The following is a 15,670-nucleotide window of genomic DNA, read 5'->3' as shown; positions in this document are numbered from 1 at the left end:
AGTAGTGGTCTGTACCATTATTGCAATGACAACAAGTGAAAATTATGATGATATTTATAAATGGGACTGTACGTATGTTCAAAATGAAATAAAAATACCACTTAATAACATTGAACATTGTATTGTATGCAACTACTGTCTGCCAGTAGCTGCTGCATATTGCTGTGCTCGTATAAATTCAGGGTAATCGATATACCCGTCATTATTACTGTCATCTAAAGAAAGTATTGGATCTATTAAAGTTACCAATTCCTCATCCTTAAATAATTTCTGTCCAGTGTTGACTCCAGCTACCTCTTTATTCTCTTGTTCTGAATATAAAGAGTTTATTATATTCTTCATGCTGAAAGTTAGTAACTTAGCAATTAACTAATTCATACATACCATGCCAATGAATTAAGGACTTTATAAGCTCACAACCATCTAACTTGTTATTATTGTCTGCATCATGCATTTTGAAATAATGAAATTGCAATTCTTGCTCTGACATTTTACTAGTATCTATTGGAACTTCCATGTGCTCTGCGATATGACTGCAAAAAATTTGTTAATAACTATAAGCTTAAGATTATAAGTTGATGATTTTACATCTATGTAACATACGCTTTTTCATTAACTATGTTGGCAGCATTAAGTATTTGTTGTGAATGATCATGCCCATGCCCATGCCCATGTCCTTGTTGAACCGGTACTTGATGAGTTGGCATATGTTGCTGTACAGGTACTTGTTGAACTGGAACTTGTACAGGTACTTGCTGGAACTTTATAAAAATGTTATTTGTAACGATGCATGATTTCTTTTTAAATTATTTAAACTTGATTCAAATATGCATTACACATAATATGATAAAATACATTAAATGTGTTTTAAATTATATTTATAATTATGATTATAAAAGGTATTAGATTTTTGGTATTTTTATGTAAACTTACTTGTTGTTGAGGAATTTGTTGTGGTACTTGATGTACTTGTTGAACAGGCTAAAACAAATTGAATATAAACTGATCTATGAATGAAACGATGATTAAAAATGTTATCCATGCAATTTATGGGTACTGTTTTAATATTCCCTAGTAATAAGAAATAATAGAATTGAATTTTGACTTAGACTTCAACATAACAGCAACCATATGTTTGATTATCTTAGGAGGAAAACTTACTTGTTGATAATGTTGAGGTGATACACCTGGTGGAACTCTTTGTTGTTGAGCGTGTGTATATTTACAAGCTAAAGATCCGATTATAAAAAGCCACAAAGTCCAATTCATATTGCAATGTTCTGCAACAAATGCATGCGTTTAATTACATATTTATTATATATCACAGAAATAATACGCACATATTATTACACCTAATAATACTGCGTCAAACTTTCAATTACGAAAATATTAGGAAATGAAAAAAATCTTTGGAAATACCTTATGTTATTCAATGTATACAAAAATTGACATGAACGCAAATATCTTGTTCATTGGCAAGACTGTATACCGGATTACGAATTTCGAGGTTATGTTACAAAAGTCATAGACTGACGTGGACAGATACCGCAAGTGTTACTTTATGATATACATACATATTTGGAAATTAAAAACTCAAAGTATGATAAAAGCAGAGATAAAGGATATCAACAAGATAATTTGTTATTAAACATTTTTTATTAAAATAACCATTTTAATTTGAAATAAATATCATAATAGAAACGAATGGAGTAGTTTTAATGTTTAATTCTATAATATTTTTACATGGATTAATATAGAATTGTTAAATCAAATTTTATAAACAAAATTCTTCTATTAAAAGGATATAATAAAAGGCATCACTTAATTTTAATTTAGAGAAATTAGTTAAATAATTATAATACGAGAATCATTGCATTACTAGACATTATTTTACAGTCAATAAGAATGAAATAAGAATGAAATCTTTCAATTATAACTTCGAAATCTGTTAATCAATCATTCCATGTTAAATGTTGATGTACTTGTGAATTAACATTTATTTCATCGTTAAAATAGCAACATTTGGTAAAAAAAATATGGTTTTGGTGCTTAGGTAGTGAATATCTGGGGAATATTTAAATATCTACAAATGGGCGTTGAAATATTTTTTTATTTATGGCGTATCAACTTAAATTTTAATGAACATGAGCAATAATTAATCAAATATGTAAGAAAAATTAAAATCAATCTTTATAACATACTCTTTATTTTTGTTCAAAATTTAAAATGAGTTACATTCTGCTTCTAATCAATGAGTTTATCCCGCCGTTTTGAGATCCGTGAGTACTTTCACAATGGCGGAAAAGTATTACTCTACACGATATCAAATTTGTGATGTGACTGTAATACCTCTGGTAATACATTGAAAAATAACTAAATAATTTATGATTGTTGGGAGGAAATCATATTACTACACAAATTATCCATAAATTGGAAAATTTAAAAAGATTTAATTGTATTAGCAGGTATGTAGCAAAACTACGCGATTTCGTTAATTTTAGCACTAATTTTTGTTTTATACAATTTCAGAATTCAGAACTTTATTCCTCCCATATTTTTAATTTGCTATTACTTGTATTGAAATAAATATATTAGTGTATAAAATATTGTGTGTTTAATAACCCATAATTTAAGATACATATTTAATATCTTTCTTTTATTTTAAATCCTTATCTTTAAAATATTTTGTACGCATTTAATTTTAAGTAATTAGGACATATATATTGCGATGTTTTTACATTCTTTAGTAATTGAATTTAATAAGTAAACTGTAAAGAATGTGTATGATAGCTTGATAGTTTTATAATGTAAAATTTCTGTCAGTTATCATTGCTTTTTTGAGAGTTTTGTATTTTTTCGGTATTTTTGTCATATTTTAGAAGCTCAAATAATAAATGGAAAATGCCCCAGATACTAAACCATAGGAAGATTAAAAAATCACAGAAGAGGGTATTGGTTAAAAGGAAACATTTTTTAACGAATTACCATGAAACTAAGTCTTACAAACCATGTGAGTTTCAAAAAGAGTATATGTCTATTCAATTATACAATGTTTTTAATATATTTAAGATTAATAGCAAAATTCGATTCTTACAGTATGTAAACAGTTACAAAGTAACAACAATTCATTAGCAAAAGCATTATCTAAAGAAAAGCATGAAGGTCAGTTATTATTTTCCCAAAATGTTGCTTTAATTGCTGAAGTACAAGATTTAGGTTTAGCTTGTAATAAACGTGATGTAAGTAAAGTATGTTAAGTACAATAATATTTTGTCAATTTATTAAAATCAGATTTATAAAAATATATTTTTTAGGCCATTATATCAAATATCCTAAAGAATGCTAAAGAAATGCTTAAAATGTTAGTGACGTTGACTGGTTACTTAACGAATACAATTTCATCTTGTCAAGAATTTGTAGAATCTGTTGCCACGAATATGCAGATGTCTTATAATTCTGCTGGAAGTAAGCTCTTTTACATATTATTTCTTTTTATATTATGTAGATTTAAAGATAGGTAGGTTTATAGGAAAAAAAAATTCTTCCAGAAAGGGAATCGCTGAAAAGACTGTCAATAAAATCTCCAACTAGAGGAGTAGTGAAGCCTATGGTGAGCGGTTACACCATTACAAAACCCACCATTAATTTAAGTAGATTAAATATGCAGCATATTAATACTTCATCAAACTTAAGTATAATACCGGAGGTAAGAACACCCCCCAGAAATCAAGAGTTAAACAACTCAATGTCTCCTAATGAAGTCTCTGTAAGACGTACATGCGTAAGTATTTTGTAGAATGTTTTAAGTTTAACAAAGTCGTTTGAAAAATTAAGTTATCGAACGAATTAAATATTGCAGAAAAATGGTCGCACATACAGAATGCCTGAAAGATTGTCTCCTTTAACAGTTGCTTCACAAAGAGACAGTGGTATGTTCCGTTAATGACTCATATTGGCATATTTTGAAGTTAATATAACTTCAGTATTCATTTTTAGATGAGAGTGAACAAAGATTAAGCGAGAGAAGTAGCAGAAGTTCTACTGAACGGATGTCAGGAAGAATATCAGAAAGAATGTCAGGAAGAATATCGGGAAGAATGTCGGAAAGAATGTCGGAAAGAATGTCAGGAAGGATATCGGAAAGAATGTCAGGAAGAATATCGGAAAGAATATCAGGAAGGATGTCGCAAAGAATATCAGAAAGAATTCCAAAGTCGAAGTCAAGATCGCCGAAGAATCGCAGCTCTCGATGTAATATTGAAAATTTGGAACGTATAAGAAGTCCCAGAGTGAAGCTTAACGACGTATCGAAATTATTGCAAAATTCTCATACTATCAATATTCGAATGGTTTGTGTCACCAGTAAACATATTTTTGCATAAAGTTAATTTCCACATTAATTAATCTTTAATTGCTATCTACAGTTAACAGAGAATCAAAATAGTCAGGAAACTGATAGGTCAGGATGTAGTAACGAAGAAGATGAAGATTCTCAGACTAAGATTATAGCAGAGACATCAACTCCCGATGATTCTGGAAATAATAATGATGGAACCACCGGGGATGAAAATGAAGAAAGCAACAATGAATTAGATACGACAGATGAACAAAAGAAAGAGAAAATAAATGAAACAAAAAATATTACATCAAACTGGGAGGATCCTCTTGAAGGACCAAGTTGGTTATTTGATAATTCCCAAGTCGTGCCTTCTTTTACAAATAACGACAAAAAGACTGATGATGTAGATGTTTCTAATGATGATAGTATAAGTTTCGTATTAACAGAAAAAGAATCAAAGAATCTATTTGAAGAAACTGTGCAACAAATGTCGCCACTATCAATGTCAAGTAGATGTGCAAATCACGTGAATAATTCCAAGAATAGTATACAAACAAATAATGAAGATGAATCTAATATACCTCAACAAAATGAAAACAACTATTATAACGGAGCTATAGTGACAGATGCAAATGAAAACGAATGTAAAACAGAGAATGCTTCTACAACGAATTTGCAAAATTACATTACACAAAGACGAGGCTATTTTGAAAGTGACGATGAAGATGATTTCACGCTAATATACACACGACAACCACGTAATGTGCATTTTGACATAAATGACTTAAAGCTGCCAGTACTAGAAGAGTCCGCTTTGAAACCAATAATTCCAGCTGAACCAGAACCAGAAATAACGACTACCCTTCGAAAGATATCCCAAATTTGTCCAATCCCATCTGTTTCGCATGACACTTTGAACGAATCAACGTTTAACCAGTCTACCGTAAATTTGCCACTGCTTGCGAATAATGATAATGAGACCATAGAGTTGGCGCCAGTAAAAAAAGAAGCAAAACTATCGCAGCAGAAGAATAAAAGACAGAAGGTAACTACGACGCACTTCGGTGATTTTGTTGATAATACACCACCACTCAAGAAAAATAATTCTTACAAAAAGAAGAAAGGCAAACCCATGAAAGATCCAAGTGCTGTTAAAGTAGTGCTGCAAAAATTGAACGAATCCGATGTTAAATCTAGGACACCTTCTCCAAATGAAACAATTTCTCGTGATTGTAATCAATCTTTGTAAGTATATTCAGATAAATGTTGATGTATATTAATTGTATATGATTATAACTTAAGTACTTATATACAGAAGTCCTGTATCTTCACGTGTGGACAATTCAAGCGATTCAGAAAGTAGTACAAGTACCAATAGCACATTTACTTGTAATCGCCCTAGACGAAAACGTGCTCAGATTTCATATCATGAACCTAATTTGATAAAGTAAGTAATTTTATTTTAACTCATACTAAATTGTTTACATATTTTTTTTATTTATATTAAGTTATCATGATTTCTTATTATCTTATTGTCTCAGGAAATTACGGAGGAATCGATAATTATAATGCAATATTTGTCGATATTGGAGAAGCGATTAATAAAATACTGTCATGTGTTTTGTAAGACACATTGATATTCCCTTTGATGTAAATAAGTTATTAATGCGTGTGGTGAGTTTCATTGGACGGACTTCTTGAAAGAAGGGAAGAAAATGAAGACAAAAATAGAAACTAAATTAATTTCTTCAAACATCTATAACATACTATACAGCAAGTTCACACTTCGAACTGTTCTGCTTCCATCGCTGCGCACATTTTTATTAAATCAGCAATTGTTAATTATTTACAGGAAATCGGCTTGCTTTGACGTAGTCATAGCTTCGATGATTTTGGCTTCCTCTCGTAGTAGTGTTCGTATGATGTACTTTTTGTATCCTTAACTATGTTTCAATGAATAAACCAACATTTTAGAACATTGTGTTTTCCATTGTTTTATCAATGTGACCTGAAACTAGCAGATTTTTGTAATATTTCCAATCTGTTGCGGATTATGACAAACGCAAATGATCCAATCACACATAATTACGAAAAATAAAAAAAATGCTTATTGAAGCACTCGACAATGGATGAAACAAATTTAAAAGACCGATTTTATTGGCAGTGTTCAAAGAGACATTGGTGCATAAATAAAAAAGAAGTATTATGTATAATGGATTTAACTATTTATTCCTTATCCTACGTTGACAGGTTTATAGAGCAGCTAGCATAGAGGCGAAAATTAAACATGTTTGTTTAATTTCAAGATGAAACAAGCAACAAGTGTTACCTTCTCCATATAAACTTTTTTATTAAATAAATATTTTTTAAAAATCATTAGCACTTTGACTTTACTAAAATCTAATTTAATAATTGATATAGTAAATTATCATGATGAGAAGTAAAAGTTTACAACTTGAAAAACTGGATAATTCGTTATGACATAATTGTCACTAACATAATTGATCTGCAACCTAGTAGCAATCGTGGGTGTACGCACGCGGAACTTTCTGTTGCTAAAAGTCTAAGCTTGAGGTCAACGCTTAATTTGCATAGCCGATATAGCAATGTGTTATAAAGCTGTTTTCATATTCATAGTTTCGTGTTTGTGATATCGCAAAGTGCCAAGAAAAATAGAAAGAAAATAGCTAGATATTCATACGATAAAATTTATCATGCGTATTAAACAAAATAACTATATTATACAATGTAACAATATTTTATATTTTACTGAAACATCTATTTTATCTACAAAATAAATAATTGAGGTTAATAGATAACAAACAGACTATATTGAAATATTCTTGGATTTCAGCCAATTTGTTAATTGGTAAGCAGATTATATTTGAGAATCAATGGATAATTAAGCTTTATGGAATTAAACAATTTATCTACTCCGATGCTTGATCAACTGAGATAATCAGATAGATGCGGCTGTTTTCACGTTTTCGTAAACGAATGATTTGGAAGGGTTTAAAACGATAGGAATACCTTTCTCAGGTAAATTAAAACGGTAGTTTCTAGCGACGAGTAAATTATTCAGGCTGAAAGTATATTTAATGCAATATGTCGTTCAATCTACGATCTTGTTTAAGAAGATAGATGTTATATGTCACGTATATTATTTTGCAAAAATAACAATATATATATATATATATATATATATATATATATATATATATATATATTCGTGTTCTGTAAGAATTATAGAATTCTAATGAATTACATATGTAGTATCAATTGATTGCGGAACATTTTGCTCAATATACGAATAGTCGGTTACAAGCGTTATGTGGTGAATGCAAGATAGCGTGAAACAATCGTGATTGGTGTATTGACTTGTAGCTCGCTTGATACGGGTTTATGCAATGGATGCATTAACGCGATTCCATGTAAGTGTAATTATGCGCAGCTGACACATCAAAAAGCAGAATAACAAGGTTACCAATTTTCTCATGAATTTTGACCCAGTAATTCTTTTTAAATCTCTCTGCTTTTGTTCTAAATAAATGTTCATCGTTTAAAAAACAAGGAGACATTAAATATACGAGTATAACGCTTGGACGTTCTCGGAGTCGAAACATGAAACAAGTTGGTCTCACAACACGCGCAGCGAGAATGTGAAAAACACCCACTCGGGTAAGAGTGGAATAGTAAAGTTCAAAGAAAGAAACAAAACATGTACTAGCGTAACAGCGCGAGATTCAGTACGCACAGTAAATTCTCTCGTGAAGTACATAAGTGCGATATTTTTGCAGTTCAATAGTGCTCGCATTATTTATGCACCATCATAGAGCACCGCTATTATCGAGTCTCGAAAATAACGCGAATTCGCAACGAGTAAAAGTCGCGTCTTTAACGCGCGTACCGGCGTTCAAACTCTCCCTCCACAGGAATAACAATGCACGATTGCGCATGCGTCAGCCATTTCTTAGTAGCGCCGATTGTTCAGCCAATGGCAAACGGCGAATGACGTCAGCGATAGCCAATCATCACTCGTTCTGATGACGACAGAGCTATTTTTAGTGGACGTGAGTCACGGGATATAAGGCTGTACGTTTAGTTGGGTGTTCACAAGTTGTCGAGACATCGTGTTGTGCACCTGAGTGACATCCGCATTCTATCACCGACCATGTTAAAACTAGGCTCTCCGGAGTTGGAAAAGTTAATCATCGGTCAGCAGGATAGTTTAGTGACGAATCTACCAACACCTACGCAGATTCTGTTTCCAAAGGCAGTGACCGAGGCCCAAGAATTGTACGCTCGAGGTTTCATCGACGCTCTGAACGAGTTGCATCATTCGGACAGCTCGCAGGAACCTGGTAGCATTTATGGAGCTACGTATACGACGTTGGAACCACCTAACAGCGTGCAGAGTACAGAATCTTCGGTGAGTCAAGGTCTGCTACAGATCAAAGATGAGCCTCAAACGGTACCTAGCGTGTCCAGTTCACCCCCGATGTCTCCTATCGATATGGAGAATCAGGAAAGAATCAAGCTGGAGAGGAAACGTCAGAGGAACCGCGTGGCTGCGTCTAAATGCCGCAGGCGCAAGCTCGAGCGCATCTCCAGGCTGGAGGACAAGGTTAAGCTGTTGAAGGGCGAGAACAGTGAATTGAGCGCGGTGGTGCATAGGCTGAAAGAGCACGTGTGCCGGTTGAAGGAGCAGGTGATGGACCACGTGCACTCTGGCTGCCAGATTATGGCGGTCTCGGGTCAATTCTGAGCCGATTATATCGGACGGGACTCTCCGACGTGTATTGTTTCGTCTGACGGTGGCTCTTGCTACTTTTACAAACGTGGCAATGTTGTTCCCCTTTGTTGGAGTCGGAAGCTTCTACCATGGAACATCGATGTCGTCGTTGATACTTGTTTACATTTGACTACGATCTCTCGTTTGCTTTGTTGTTTTCGGGAAAAGGGGACACGGTGATGATCGTGCGCGACGGCGTGAGAAGAGCTAAGCAAGACGAAGAAAAAGAAGAAGAAGGGAGTGCCTTGGTGTGCTGGGCGTGAAATAGAGACTCTTTTTTTTTAAAAAAAAGGAGAGCGAGACAAAAAGAATAATGAGATAATAATCACCCCTATACGCGTGTCTCTTCTTTGTGTGTGCCTGTTTTTCATGCATACATGTGCACGAGAAACGCATTACGTGCATGTGTATAGGAGAATGGTGCGGAGGGGAAAGACGGATGGAGAAAGAGAGAGATGAACAGCTTCGAGAAGTACGTCGATGAGAAGGAGAAGTGGGGAGTGAAGAGGGAAGGAAAGGATGGAGAAAAAGGAGAGTGGGTGGGACTTCGCGGAGAAGAGTGGGACCTTGCAATGCGGCCATTTTGGAGAACTTGGCGAGTACTGGCGGGAGATTCGAATCTCTCAGCTGTTCTTTCTAAAAATTTACCGATCGTATTATGTACATTCCGTCCGGGGGAAAACGATCAAATCGATGGTAATAATCGATCGAAGATCTTTCGAGATTCTCGTTTGTCGGTTTTTTTTCACGCTCATTCATCATTTTCCTATCGATTTTTTAACATTGTACTATCCTCGGGTTTCCCCCTGTCGGAGGATAATAATACTTCTTCGCATTCTTTGTAATAAAACCACGGGACATTTTTCTTTTTGCGATCGCCTGCGTTCTTTCTGCCCTTTTTCTTCTTCTTTTTTCGTTTTGTAACAAATGCGTGAAAGTCTGGTGAGCTAATATCGGCGTTACGTTATTCGATACAGGTGGTAAAGGTCCAAGTTGCGGCCTTTTCGCCTAAGGTGCCCGTCGCTGACATCCGTTTAACGTAAGGTTACGCTTCAACTGGCTCACGTTGTTCTCGCGATTCACGGCGTCGTAGATGCTCTAGTACCCTTGTAGAACGTTTGCTTTATCATCGAAAACTTCGCACCATCGATGCCGAATTAGGGGCTTTGTCTCCGTGTCAATCGAAAGTTTATAGCTCTGGGGACGAACCGTGCACATTGGAACACACTCACCGACGCTTGGAAAAGTGCGATCGATCGCCTATTCGTTTTACCTGCTCGTTTCTGTTTTATTCATTAACCCTTTGCCCTATAATTTAAGTTCCAACAGCACGTGCCGTAACCATCGGCAGGGTCGCGCCATTTCACGGTCTGGCTGAGCGTTCGAAGTTGTTCAAGATACAACTAATTTTATGTTGCCGGATGTTTGATAAATAATTATTACCGATTGATAATAGGACAAGATTTTTAACGGTAATTTAATATCTTGTTAATATTTTTCAAGAAAATATATTTGCACATCCGAATACGGCCAAGAAAAAAAAATGTTCGTCGCATTTACTACGAGTCTAACTCGACGTTGTAGGTTAAAGGGCTAAACGCGGTGATTTCAACGCCAACAATTGGTTCCAGGCGCTACTTTATTTTATACCTTTATCACCTTTAGAAACAATGATGGCACTTGGTCACAAAGCGAGATCGAACGGCCGTTCCCGGCCACAAGGTTGATCGTAGTCGAAAAGATGAAATTATCGAAGAATTCCATAAGCTCGCATTTAATGAAAAAGAGAAAGAAAGAAATACGAACTCGATGTAGCTCGAGACATTTCTCTACAGCATCCTCAAACGATAAAAGTTCGTCGATTCCCGTGAATACGTATCAGAAACGATTAACATTACTAGAAAGCTCTTGTTTCTTAATTTCTCGCTTCTTGTTAAACGCATTCGACACATTTGTCCCTTCCAAAAGATGAGTTTTTCTTAGTCTTGTTGCATTTTATTTTCTCAGATGTTACACTGCGCGTGAATATGTGTGTAATAGCGGCTTTTCATCTTTTATATACACCTTACGAGTTCTTCAAACAAACCGCGCTTTTTATCATCACTCGAATAAGAGAAAGAGGAAAGAATTATTCTGCGTCGAAGGCTGGAAGTAGTTTCTGTTATCGCGAAGCGATAATTCGCGACCGCAACGATTGCCACGAAATCCCGGGCCACGCGAGAATTCCCTAGATTCTCGATAAATCAGGGGAAAGCTGTTGACAAAAAGAAAGTAGAAGGAAAAAGAAAGCGATTTCTTCGGAAGATTTCGTGGTAACGATAAACCCTTACTATACAATAATACACGCATTCGTACTATTTGCAGTCTGTTCTAGAGGTGCACACGCGCAGAACATCACGTGTAGTGAGTCATTGTTGTGTTGACAGTTGAACCAAATCGTGTCGCTGTCCGCATCCGAAACCGAGACGGACAAACACAAGTTTCAACTGTGCGCGACGCATTAGCCACTGCACGGAACACGCACTTTTTGCGTCCTAGCCTCGACTTGATTATGTAACGACGAGTAAAAAACCAGGCACACTAGAAAGGAGTGCTCGGATAGAAAACACGTTAGCGACGCATTGACCCTTTTAACCTACAACATCGAGTTAGACTCGTGGTACGTCCTTCGAGACAAACATAAAAAACACGAATTAGACTCGTGGTACGTTGTTCGGGCCAAACATAAGAAACGCGAGTATATAGTAACATAAAATTAGTTGTACCTTGCACAACTTGGAACGCTCAGCCAGACCGTGCAGTCAGCGCGACTGTTGGAACCTAATCGTAGGGCAAGGGGTTAACATTAGAACTACCGAACTCATTAAAATAAAATGGACTTGGTATTATTTGTACAATTAAGGTAAAGTTACCTTATCTGACAAAATTAATATCGGTTGTCATTGAGACAGAATATGTAATTATATTTATTTTTTTATTCTACCGTTTGAATTCTAATTACTTTTTAATGATTAGTAGTTCTATCGTTAAAGGCATTCGTTTCTCGCGTATCGATACGATTCAGCCACGTGCTTTTCGTTGAAAAATTCGCTCGAATTTCCTTTCGCTTTTGTGTACGTGGCGCAATCGTGTCCACGATACTCTCCGTGAAAAAGCTCTGAATCTTTCTCTCTGTTTCATTTATTTTCCCGTAGCTTTAAGCCGATACTGCGTGTTCCCCCTCGGTTTCAAAGACATTGATACTTTCGCCACTGCTCATGTGATTTCACTACATTTTTTCTATCATCGTATCAAGCCATGTAATATCGCGAAATTTTTGATTTCTCAGTTTAACGTAACACAACGATTCCAATGGTCAAACAGAATCGAGTACATGCAGTAGAAGTGACGAGAGTATTAATTTTTGTGTCTATGGAACTGTCGTTTCGTCATATGTGCATCTAGTCTTGTCCAGTATGCCCTCGTAACTTATCGTACGCTGCGTGATACACTCGCAGATTCGTATAAAACACGAGCAACAGACACATGTAACACGTTCGTAGGTTTCGATTGTGTTACCACGTGCGACGACGACTTGCATTTAGAAGAAACGCGCTTGGGAAGAAGTTTCTTTTTTATTTCTGTACGTCAGATGGATATTGAAAAGTTAGATTTGCATCTTTCCTTCTTTCTTTCTTTCCTTTTTTTTTTTTTTTTTTTTTTTTTCGTTTTTATTTCTCGAATCGAAGAAGCAAGTGGTAACAGAATCGTACGGCGTTACCGTTGTGCCATTACGCAAGGAATCGCTGTAAAGAAGTTTTCTCCCGGAGTGTCGCAACACTTTTGCGAATAGTACAAGGATGATCATGATCGATGAGTTACGGAGATTTTTGAACGGCTTTTCGAGCAATATAATCGAGCAATCGTGCGTTGATTCGTTCTTTATACGAGGAAGCGTATTCTGTTAAGTTTTTGTGCTAACTGATTATACGATAGTGTTTATATTTTGTATTACGCAAAATTTTGGAAATTTGGAAAGTTGAAACATCTGGACATATTGAAATTTGCGGATTCAAAGATTTGAACGTTCAGATATTTAAAAATTCAATTCTTATATTATTCATGACTTAAACATCGTATCTTAATAGCGTAACTTTTAATGAATTTGTTTTGTGATCAAGTATGAACGCATTCTGCACAATTGTTTGTTTTTAAGACGTAGATAGAAAGATATAGAAATGGTTGAAAAAGGAGAAGAAGAAACGTGTTGTGATTCTCCGTGGTTGCGAGCTCGTTTAATTACGAGACGGTAGGCTTAATCGTAGTGTAAAGGACGAACTCGAAGCGATTCGTCGTTGGGAGATTGCAATTCGATGAAAGAACAGAAATTTATCCGATATTTTTAGATACACGTACATTGTAATAATATATATATACATACATATATATATATATATACACGTGGGATAATTGGAGCAATCGATTCAAACGAAGGGAAGGAATTCTTCATTCATTGTAGATAATCATTGTTTTAATTTCAATTTCAAACATGTCTTTCGTACGACTAATTATTTTTTAAATCATTCATTTGTGACCTTTCTTTCTTCTTTTTTTTTTATATATATATATATAGATATAAATCGAAGAAAATTCCAAAAGAGTTTGTGTGCGCCGATACTTTTCGCAATTTTCTTCCCCTCCTTTGATACGCGACTTTCGGCACATAACTTGACAATTTTTTTAACGCATATTATATTTATTTCTCTCTTAAAATACATTAGAATAAGCGTGCTCTGTTTTCTCTTCGCTTGAAAATCTCGTTCGTTTCTTTCTTTTTTCCCCGTTCTTTCTTTTTTTCCTTTATTTCACGAGAGATCAGCCTCGCTCTGAAAACTCCCGGCGTTCTTTCTTCAATTAAAAAAATGATCGTTCTCATTAAGGACATAAGAAAAACGCAAGATGGTAAAGGCGAGTGTTTAGAAACGAAGGCGGTTCTATTCTCTTTTTCTCTCTTTCACGAGCCATGCAATTAAAATTAGTCGGCCATCACTTACGGCGTGCCTTTTTCTCCAAGTGATTTATAAATAGAGAAGAAAAACAAAAAGGAGGACATAATTATGACAACGACCATCGAGGATTCCAAAGATACTTTTTATCACGCGATGTTTTCATTCTTTCTTCGCGTACACAATTTCTTCTATTACTTTCTCTTCGCATATGAAAAATGTGAATTGGATAAAAAAAAATAAATCATGTGATACGTAAGACGATCTGAAAGATATATGATATTTGTCTTGTTGGAAATTTTCGATCTGTTTTAGCATGGCCAAACAGAGAATAAAGGGACAATTGGTACGATGGAATTCTTCGTAGTGAGATAAAGAGGAAAAGAAAAGAAAAAGGAAATGTTTTGAAAATGAGTAATGTTAGGCTGAGATAATGTCGGAATCTTTTTAGAGTTTAAAGAGTATAGGCGAGCGGAGAAAAAAGCGGTGGCACAAAGAAAAACGTATGAAAGTAAAGATGAAACAACCACAATGTGATTTAGTATGTAAGCGAGAATAACCCCGTTAAAGAAGAGTGTGTGTGTGTGTGTATATATACATATAAAGACGATAATTGTTATATGTGTATATATATATATATGCGTGATATATAAATAAATAAATATAGTATATAGTACGGTGACGACGACGCGAAGATGAAAAAGCACCGCATATATAGAGTTATGTATAACCCTATACATGAGAGTAAATATTGCTATTGTAATATGTAATAATTATTATAAAGATATATATACGTATATATATCTATATAAATATATAAACGTATCTTTATATATTTATATATATATATATATATTGGCGCGCATACGTATATGTTACATATATTGTCTACCGATCGAGAAAGCGGAGAAACCTTTTTTTACAAATAATTTTATTTTTGAATGAAATACGACGAAAAAGAATAAAATTTCATTATATTAAAACGTAACGTGCGTGTCTTTTTTCCCCGGAAACCGTGTCCCCCACCCTTCTTTCTTACCGATCGATTCCATGCTCGAATATTTTTTTACTTTCTCTTTGTCTTTCTTCGACTCGTTATCCAAATTGTATTTCATATTTTTCCTATTAATGAACATAAAATTGAATCTCGATAGAAAATAGCGATCGAGAAGTAACGAATTTTCGTTGATTAGAGAAATTTGAATGTCTCGTCCTATTCGCGGACGATCTTCTCCAAAGAAGAAACCGGAATTCCAACTTGCGTCCCATCGCTCGCCGCGTTAATTATCGCAATTGTTTAATTGGCTCAATTGAGAAAGTTCTCGGTACGAATTAAGATCGTGAATTTTTGCGGCCTAACCGATTCGAACGTTCGTTTCCCGGAAGCGTGTTGGTAAATCCTGGTTTCCAGTAAAACCGAGTTATCGAGCTAAAAAATAAAAGATCGTAGCTGAGCATTCGTCGGAAATTGGAAACGTTAAATTGATTCTATTAGCTAAGAATATTTACACTTATGTCGTGTCTATGTTTCGTACGTGTATACATAATTCGATA

The 15,670-nt window shown here is 34.8% G+C and overlaps 3 protein-coding genes across 4 annotated transcripts; 2 read left to right on the top strand and 1 right to left on the bottom strand.

Annotated features, from left to right (window-relative positions):
- Positions 1-101: 101 nt before the first annotated feature.
- LOC132906286 (multiple coagulation factor deficiency protein 2 homolog) lies at positions 102-2,296 on the bottom strand. 2 transcript variants are annotated; one of them, XM_060958340.1, is made up of 6 exons: positions 2,202-2,296; positions 1,162-1,280; positions 934-981; positions 604-761; positions 385-533; positions 102-311 (listed from the first exon to the last, which is right to left on the bottom strand). In XM_060958340.1, the coding sequence occupies exons 2-6, from the start codon at positions 1,267-1,269 to the stop codon at positions 133-135; spliced, it is 642 nt and encodes a 213-aa protein (XP_060814323.1). In that variant the 5' UTR covers positions 1,270-1,280; positions 2,202-2,296; the 3' UTR covers positions 102-132. The 2 variants fall into 2 exon arrangements, with proteins under 2 accessions (XP_060814323.1, XP_060814322.1); XM_060958339.1 differs by lacking the exon at positions 2,202-2,296 and adding an exon at positions 1,420-1,617.
- On the top strand, positions 2,285-6,315 carry LOC132906255 (general transcriptional corepressor trfA-like). Its single transcript, XM_060958265.1, has 10 exons — positions 2,285-2,465; positions 2,880-3,010; positions 3,097-3,239; positions 3,315-3,465; positions 3,549-3,781; positions 3,860-3,929; positions 3,997-4,349; positions 4,425-5,584; positions 5,655-5,786; positions 5,881-6,315. The coding sequence occupies exons 2-10, from the start codon at positions 2,902-2,904 to the stop codon at positions 5,900-5,902; spliced, it is 2,373 nt and encodes a 790-aa protein (XP_060814248.1). The 5' UTR covers positions 2,285-2,465; positions 2,880-2,901; the 3' UTR covers positions 5,903-6,315.
- A 2,120-nt stretch (positions 6,316-8,435) lies between these two features.
- Positions 8,436-14,360, top strand: LOC132906288 (transcription factor Jun). The gene has a single exon (XM_060958342.1). The coding sequence runs from the start codon at positions 8,511-8,513 to the stop codon at positions 9,102-9,104; it is 594 nt and encodes a 197-aa protein (XP_060814325.1). The 5' UTR covers positions 8,436-8,510; the 3' UTR covers positions 9,105-14,360.
- Positions 14,361-15,670: the final 1,310 nt, after the last annotated feature.

This window comes from Bombus pascuorum, chromosome 4, assembly GCF_905332965.1.
Source record: "Bombus pascuorum chromosome 4, iyBomPasc1.1, whole genome shotgun sequence".
NCBI classification, from domain to species: domain Eukaryota; kingdom Metazoa; phylum Arthropoda; class Insecta; order Hymenoptera; family Apidae; genus Bombus; species Bombus pascuorum.
This window is presented reverse-complemented; position numbering and strand designations above follow the sequence as displayed.